This window comes from Marmota flaviventris, chromosome 1 (genome assembly GCF_047511675.1).
Source record: "Marmota flaviventris isolate mMarFla1 chromosome 1, mMarFla1.hap1, whole genome shotgun sequence".
Classification (NCBI taxonomy): Eukaryota; Metazoa; Chordata; class Mammalia; order Rodentia; family Sciuridae; genus Marmota; species Marmota flaviventris.
In genome coordinates this window covers 79661285-79670230 of record NC_092498.1, presented here as the reverse complement: position 1 = coordinate 79670230, position 8946 = coordinate 79661285, and the positions used below count along the sequence as shown (strand labels likewise).

The window sequence follows — 8946 nt, the reverse complement described above, 5'->3', positions numbered from 1 at the left end:
ATAATAATAAATCATTTTGATACCATATTATCTCATTGGTATGGGATATATATGTATGTGTGTATGTGTGTGTATATGCATGTATGTATTAAAGTAGACATATAGATCTTCAAAATGTATATCGAGCACCTCAAAACTGTCAAGTGGTTTGAAATAATTTTGTGATTTTTCTTTTCCTTAATTGTTTTTTATTACATTGGCTATTCAGTCCAGTGCACATGGTGATCATCAGTTTTTGTTTATAACTAAAGCTTAGATTCTGTAAATCAGAGCATGATGATCATAATTATGAAAAGTAATCATTTAAAATCTGAGGGTTTCTCAAAAACTAACTCTACAATAATGAGTACAGTGGTCTTTTTTGTCAGTGTCCTTTGTTACATTAAAACAGGACGTGTATTAATCAGCTTCCTGTTACTATAAGAATATATGTGAAATAATATATTTGAAAGAAAAAAAGGTTTATTTGGGCTCACAATTTTACATATTCCAATTCATGACTGGTTGGCCCTATCACTTTTGAACCTGTGGTAAGCCTACAGTACATCATGGCAGGAACCACATGGGGGAAAAAGATTCTCAACTCATGGCAGCCAGAAATCAAGGAGAAAGAAGAGGGATGAAGTCTTCCTCAAAAGCCTGTCCTCCCAGTGATCTAATTACCTTACACTTGGCCCCACCTCTTAAAGGTCTACAATCTTTGAATAGCATTACAGGTTGGCGAGCAAACTTTTAATATACCTGCCTTCAGTGGACTCTTCTTCAGATCATAGCAGGGGATATTTGTTTTCTAATTCCTAGATATTTCTTTATACAAATAAATATCTATTAACATAATTTATGTAAATGTGTATATGAATACCTCAAAAATCTTGAATACTTACTAGCAAAACTTGGTTCATTAAAGAGAACAACAATGGAGAATTTTTTATTAGAGATGGAGCTTTATAAGAATTAATTTGCGGCTACTCACATCTACTTGTGTCACATTCAAGCCAGCAGGTGGCAAGCTTGAGATTTTTGTTGTTGTTTTTATGTTGTTGCTTTTATTGAAGAGGTAGAAATATTGAACCAAGTTTCAATGGATCTAATGAGTAACACTTTTGATACACCATGACATAAGAAAACTAAATTTTCAAATTGTGGAGGCACTAGAGTTTGAATAGCAATGTAGTTTGTGTAGTTTTTTCTCTATTTTAAGGTTAAATCCTATAATTTTTTTCTAACAAATAATTTTTAGGGATAATGATAATAATAAATCATTTTGTCAGTTTTAACCCATTTTTTGTTCTTAGTTTCTGCAATTATGAAGTTTCAGATGCATTTGTGTTTATTTTGGGAGAATATTTAACACCAATTTACCAGGTTTGCAGAATATATTCTGTGCCAGAAAAAGTAATGTAAGAATCTATTGAAAATTCTTACATTGACAGACATGATTTTAAACACATAATAACATGTAATTTCATTTGTGGATAGTGATTGTTTTAACTTTAGTCCTGAGAATATTTCTCGTGTATTGTGACTTATTGGAAGTTACTCAAAAGTAAAGAGAAGTTTAATTTGTTCTATGTAAATTTTCATTTTCAAAGTTCTGGATTCTGTACCAGTGTCCCAGAATCAATCAAGATTGGTTATATTTGGACATCTGATTAGGTTTTAAAGTATTAAAGTAAGCTTATTTCTTGCCATCACATTTGTCAGTGATAGAAATTCAGCCATAAGACAATACTTGTTCATTTCTCTTTGAAATTCATTTATTGCTTATGCCAACGCTATGTTCTCTACAAATATTAAGTTCTCTTCTAATAAACTATTCTCTTTTCTCCATGTCTGCATTAATTACTTTATTTTAATAAATACTAATTAAATAACTAATTATTCTTTTATGAAAGAGGAAGAAGAAAATACAAAAAGAACCATGATGACTAAATTCAAACCAAAGATTAGACAACACAGATCCTTCATTATTTCTATGTATAGATTGGATCATTTAGATGACATCTACAATATTTAAATACAGTAAACTATGGTTCACTAGGCAAAAATTGTTTGAGGGATTTTAGCAAATGGCTATGTGATGGGCCAAGTTTTAAGAAGTAGCAAGTGAACTCACTAATTATCATTCAATATAAATGTTTAAGTTGTTCTCTAACTTTACAATAACTGACAACTCTTTGAGACCAAATAACATGTAATTGTTCTTTCTTTTTATTTTTAAGGAAAGACTCAAGTTTTAAAATTGCAGAATAAATATGCCATAAAGAAATAAGTTATTCTGTAGAATTAAATTTAAACTGTGAAACAAGCCCCAAATCAAATTTAAGAACACTGGCAGTAACACTTAGGCTACAGAATTTAGGCAATGGATCACTCAGATTTTGTGTTCTCAATATTGTGGCTTTAAAAACAGAAGCCTCCAGTAACCGAGGTGCCTGCACTGTGCACAAACTTGTCTGCACGTATTTAGAGGTCAGGATGCCTTAACTTTATGTTATTGTACCCCTACTCAATTCTCCTTTACTCTGTTTTCCTTCAGTCCATCTCTACCTGCAGAATCCAGTTTTTGAGAAAGATGATCCACAGCTGAAAACCTTTTCTCCCATTCCCCTACTCTCTGGATATCCTTAATAACATACCTTGAGATTTTTCATGGGGTAAGACCAGAGAAATGGAAACAAGATTCAAATATAGCGATTCCCACACTTCTGGAGATCCATATGCGTCAAAGATGACAAAACAAAAATACCCAGGCCAAGCTTGGTCTGTGCCCTGATGTTTCTGGCTAAGGTTGACAGTCAAAAACGGTTGTGCTTTGAGCCCCACAATTTTTTTTTAAATGTCTGTTTCAATGTAGTCCTTGAATTTCAGTGGTAACACAGGGTTACCAGCTGGGCCAAGTCTGGCTACACATCCCAGGACTCGCAGTGCGCCTAGGGGAAAGCAGGGATCTGTGGGCTAGAGAGAATTGTTGCCACATCTTCACGGAAGTGAGGCTCCAGCCAACTGCTGCTTCTCCCTCGGATATGGAACTTGACAGGTCCTGATAGCCTGGAGTGGACGTTCTTTATAAGCAGGCTTGAGTCTAGCCCATCTGGACAGAGGAGTTCCTCCGTGAGGGTCCTTCGGAGTCTAGTGAAATTAGTGTTTGGCTTTTCTCCAGCCCCTGCTCTCTCTGCCTTTCCTGGCTCACTGCTCCCCCGCCCCTTCCCCCGCCACCACCACCCCGCGTATACGCAGAAGAAGAAAGTTTTACACAGAATGAGCCCCGCGTTGACGTAGGCATCGCCTCTTCTCCCTGCTGGATGGAAGCCCAGAAGGGAGTAAATGGGGGAGATGCGGAGGTCGGCATCTCTTGGATTCCTGTGGTTAGGGTCCCCAGGCGGGGCAGATCAAGGGCTAGCCAAGAGAACTGGTCCTAGACCCACAAATACATCAGGCTTTTCCCTCCTCCGTCAACCTCCTAAATTCCAATGAGGTCATAGCAATGAGAGAGAATCGGATCAAGAGAGAGGGGGAGGAAGAGGACGACGACGAGGGAGAAGAAACCCAGATGGAAAGAGGCCATCAGACAAGGTCGCATTTTCTGGCGACACGGAGACTGCGAGGAGCGTGGTGCTGAATGCCATTCGCCGACTCCGCCAGGGGACCTAGAGACTTGCAGAAGCACTTTGCATTACCACGAAAACAAAGGAGAGGAGGCAAGAGGAAGAGGCAGAGAGAAGCTCTGAGCAGTCCCCCTAGGCTCTCGGGGAAGCTAAGCTCATTCTCCTCCTCAAGGAAAGAAAAGGGACCCTGAAAGGTCCCGGAGGCTGAGAAAGGAATAGGGTTTCCCTGCGGAGATTGGGACACGGCAGAACTCTGGACAGCGCCTCTTGAGCACGGCTCTGGCTCCCAGATCTCCCCCGGTCTCAGGCTCTTTGAAAGCCCTGCTACCGCTGTGATCTCTTCCGGACTCTTATCAAGCCCAGGAAGATCTGTCCACGATCCCTGTCTGAGCGTGCCAGTGGGTGGAGCAGCTCTTTGCCTCTGACCGGGCCAGGGAGGAGGGTCTCCAGTTCTGGAAATCCAGTCCTTGTGGATAATGTTTCGCTGCTGAAGAAAGAAAAGTTTTAGGATCTGGTAGGGGGTGGAAGGGGTGAGGAGGATCGTGGAAGAAAGAAGGTGGATGGTTGGTTTTCCTCTGTGATCTGAAAGGAATGATGACCCAGGAAGGATGTGCACCAGCGGCCAGATTATTGGGAGCCTCTTGGTGCTTTCCGTGCTGGAGATAGGGTTGGGGGTATCCAGCGTGGCCGTGGGGGCGGTCAGCTTCAGCCTGGCCCTCCGAGAGCACAAGCCGCAGCTCGGAGACTCGTCCCCGGTATGGAGCGGGGTGTGTGTACGTTGAGCCATTTCACTCTCTCTTTACCTCTTTACGGTGATGGTCAGTGTGTGTGCGTTAGTCACCCCCTCCCCGGAAAACAAAATCATAAATCTCCTCTGGCTTGCATGTAGGTTTGAATCGGCAAACTATGCTTCTTTATGTTGTCCTTTTATTTATTTGGGCTTTTTTTTTTTTCTTTTACCAAGACCAAATTAAATGGCTTTGTTTAAAGTTGGGGGGACTGTGTTCAATTCCACTGGCTGATTCTACAAAAGGGCTGGCCAGTGTTAATGATTTGGGAGTCACATCTGTCAAGGGTAGACTCAGTCTTTTGTTCCTTTTATAAGGAAGATAAAAATGAGAGTGTTACATCATTTTCTTGTGTCAGAAACAAGCAGGGATAGTTATGCATTTATCTCTGGGCAACAATGCCCAGGGTATACAAAAGTCAACAACAATATGACAATGACAAAAAGAAAGAAAGAAAAAACAATTGTGGTGTGCTTGTGAAAGGAGCATATGAGTGCATTTCGTCCCAGAAAACACCACTCTTAATTTTTCTTTGCTATCTTTCTAATACTTTACCTTTGAAAACTCTTTTGTAAGTTGGAGGCAATAAGTTTAGTAAGAATGGTAAGTTTATCAATAATGGTAAGGAATGCAACAACGTTCTAATTGGAGAATAACCCTTCTCTCATAGAAAAATGTCATAATTTTTCTAGGTAAGGTGGCAGACCCTACAAGCTTCTTGGTTAGTTACTTGAGTGAATCTTAAAGAAAGCTTTAGAGGCCCATTTCTTCCAACAAGAATAAATAAAATAATTTAGCACTATTCTTAGTGTGGACCTAATTGTTAAAAAACAAAAACAAACAAACAAAAAAAAAACCTCTCCTTTAAATTATATGGCTGTCAGGCCCTCTGAGTCTCCAGCTTGTTCCCACTATTCTATATAATCTAGTAAATAAGTATTCTGTCACTGATAATCCATAATGTATTTAACAACCATGGCTTCATTATTTAAGCTTTAAGACACTAGGAGAAAATGACCATTTAGGAGTCCATGAAAAATCATTCCAAAGTAATTCATTTTTTAAAAATGCTCTGGCATGCTTAAAACTGATAAAATTGTGCTTTGGGTAATTAGTTTTTGTATTTAATTTTTTCCAGGTGAGATAAATATACTTATATTACAGAACTTGAAAGAAAAATGGTATTGAAATCTCCTAAGAATACTTGTTCTGAAATCAATTATTATCTGCTATTAACCTCCAAATAGCTATCTTGTTCTTAATTATGTAATTTTTGTGAAGGTATATATTAAATTTGAGTTTGAACAGATAAAAGGCATATCTTAAATCTGATAATTCTACATCTTATATGTGGTTATAAATATTTTTGAGAGTTGTGGTTATTGTTGTTATTATATAAACAGAAATAAGACTTTGAAACTTCTATTGTACAACTGTCAAAGTGTAATGCCAATATGTAGAGAAAGGGGGAGAAAATGCCATCTTTTTATGGCTTAAGAATGATAAGACTCAAATACTCTTCAAGTCATTTCCTACCCCCCTAAAATTCAAGAAATTGAATGAATAAGCATAAGTGTCTCTAAATAGTAACATATCCACTTTATATTCAAAAATTTTAAATGACTACATTAGCTTGGTATTGTGTAAAATATAACACTCATATCCATAAAGTCACTATTACAAAGAATTTCTTCCATTTTTAATTTGTTGTTCAGAGTGAGCCAAATTCACCTAGATTCCGGGAACAATAATTTTTAATTATATAGTCTAGTTCAGTAAAATCAAATAATACATTTGACTGAATGAATATGTTTGAAACTAAAGAACCCAATACCATTGCTCACTGACATAAACCCAACTTAGAAAATTCAAATTTGTGAAGAAGTAAATACTCAATTAGGATCTTTATGCTTATCATTTTATTGGCTGGCTATGCAGACTATTTAAATTATTTGTGGTAAGTCATTTGTGAAACAATCTGAACTGCCTCTTAATTCCTTCACTGGTGAATTCATATAACAAGTAAGAATACAAAGTTGAGCGTGTGAAAACCACTTTACTATTTACTACAGAAGGTAGCAAAATGAATCAGAGCATCATCCTCAAAAGGCTACTGCTGGCAAAGAAAACAATATGTTCACATCACTAACTTGGTTAGTGGTAAAAAGTTAGTGTGACCTCAGAGGGATACAAGGACAAAAAGGGAGAGAAAGGTTGGCATGGTCAATGAAATATCCATGGAAGAAATATTATTTTATTCTTGAACTTGAAAATTTATTGAGACATGGAATCAAGTTATCACAGTGTTCATGTATCACTGTGTAAGGATCTGCAGTCAGACTACTTGGTTAAAAAATCTCAGATCTGTCACTTCTAGATGGGTGATGAGGCAAAGTTTCCTCATGTGTAAAACAGGACTGGTACAAGGCACAGATTAAATAATGCTCTAAGTAAAGAGCCTGGCATGCAGTGAGCATTGAATTAATAGAAACAGCAAACACTGGACACACAAACTTGCAGTATAGGGGGTGAGAAGTGAGATCCTTTCAGGCAGCATGGATGAAGGCAAAGAACAGGGATAGGGAAGGTTGTGTTCCAGGAATTGGCTCTTCATATTTTTCTAGGGTTTAGTTGTGGGAGAGGAAGATAAGGATAGACAGAGGGTTTGTGGCCAGATCATAAGAGGCTGTGTGCCCATTTGAGGCAATAGATTTATTCCCTTATACTTTTAATAATATTAACACCAATTCTTAATTCCCAAAGAGATTTGAGGAAGGTGCAAAGGGAAACTAGATTTAAAAAACTATTCATCTCTTTGGTAATTTATGAATTAAAAACTGTATCATTTATGAATACCAAATGAGATCTTTCAATAATTAACCTGTCAGAATATACACAGTATAAAGCTGACTGTGTTTTGATTGATGTCATGAAGCTTTTTTCAAAACATTAACATCATTATTACAAGGTTTTTGAATTAAATTTAAAGTTAGTGGAAATAAAAGCTACACTATAAAGGATTACTGAAATCATAATCTTTAGTCTAGGACAAGGTTATTAAGGTTTTAGGCAGTTAGTTTGGTTATTTGACCCCAAACGTGAATATTTTTAAAAATGGCTTAAAAATAAAGTAGTATCTAGATAAAGGATCTAAAATAAATGAGAGGGATGCTTACAAAGACAGTTACAGTCACTGTTTCACAATCAGACAAGGTACTTCCTGTGATTAGCCTAAAAAAAATGTGGGTAGTTAGAAGGAAAACAAATCATCTAACTATAATTTTATAGATGCCTTTATAGCATTTTTGTTTTTTCTTGATTCTTTGTTATGGTCACTTAAAATGAAACTACAAAATCAGAAAGTATATCCTTTAAGTGACAGTGAATGGACCATTGAGTTGACTGCTTTGGAAAAGATAAAGTCATAAGATATAGAATTGATATGCAAAATTTGACAAGGAGTTAAATAGACAGAGTTGTGTTTCCAAGTTGCTATGCAAAAGTCACCCTTAGTGCATCATCTATAATGCAGATGGATGAGGTTTAGTGATATTCATGGATATCCATGAATCCCAAAGAACTTTATATTGTTGCCTTAGGTTGGCATTTGAAACCCAAAGATTCAGATGGTGATGTCCAGAACAGAGTCTGTTGCTGATTTGTATTTGATATACATCAGACTATAATCCCACCCATCTATATCTGATAATCTTCTGTAAATTTGAATGTATTAAAATAATTTTTCTAAACTTAGGTTTCCCACAGGTAAACCAAAATTGCAGTCTTTTAAAATATTCAGAAGTTCCCTTATCCAAATCATTTAAAAATTTGAATGATTTTATTACTTATCTTTTAGGATTATACTTGATTTATATATCATAATTTTTCTGCTTAATAAATGTGATGTTTTGGTTGGATGAAATTTATAGCATAATCAGTGCAAATATACCTACTCTGTAGACTCCTGGTTCACCATGGCAACAATTCAGCCAAATTGAAGACTTAGTTAAGATGTTCGCTATACATTCTGATAACATAGCATCACAAATGAGGTACTATATACAAATGATATGTGTTCAAAAATATTATTTTGTATTTAGAGCTTTTAATTTAAATTTTAATTAAAACCAAAACATGAAAGAAGGCCCCCAGTTACTTCAAATGCATACAATCTGAAGCTAGCATATCTCTGTCTAAAGAAGATGCCACTTTTCTACACTGTCAAAACACATAAAATAGGAGATTCATTCTCTTTATAATGAGATGTAAACACTGCCTGTATCCTCAGGAAAAAAATTACAAATGTATGTTTATCTCTCATTCTAAAAGTAATTTAAATTTTATAAGTAATTTATGAAGAAGACATTTCAAAACATTTTTATAAAAATAATTAAAACTGGCATTCTCTTCCTTATCAGCTTATCAAAAGCAGTCAAAATTATCTTAAAATCTTCAACATTTCTTTGTGCATAAATAGTTTTCTCTGGGATATGAAGCCCGATGTGTGATCAAGGTTTTAGATAGAAGAAAAGTCATTCATGAATCCTTTG

General features: G+C 36.2%; 1 protein-coding gene across 2 annotated transcripts in view; it reads left to right on the top strand.

The window, feature by feature from the left end:
* The first annotated feature begins 4216 nt into the window (after positions 1 to 4216).
* Positions 4217 to 8946, top strand: part of Tmem196 (transmembrane protein 196) — a 61612-nt gene continuing 56882 nt past the window's right edge. The window contains exon 1 of one of the 2 annotated variants that reach the window (XM_027932636.1): positions 4217 to 4363. In XM_027932636.1, the coding sequence (XP_027788437.1) occupies positions 4217 to 4363 (147 nt within the window). Of the gene's footprint in view, positions 4382 to 8946 lie in introns of both variants that reach the window. The other variant, XM_027932635.1, reaches the window with a different exon arrangement.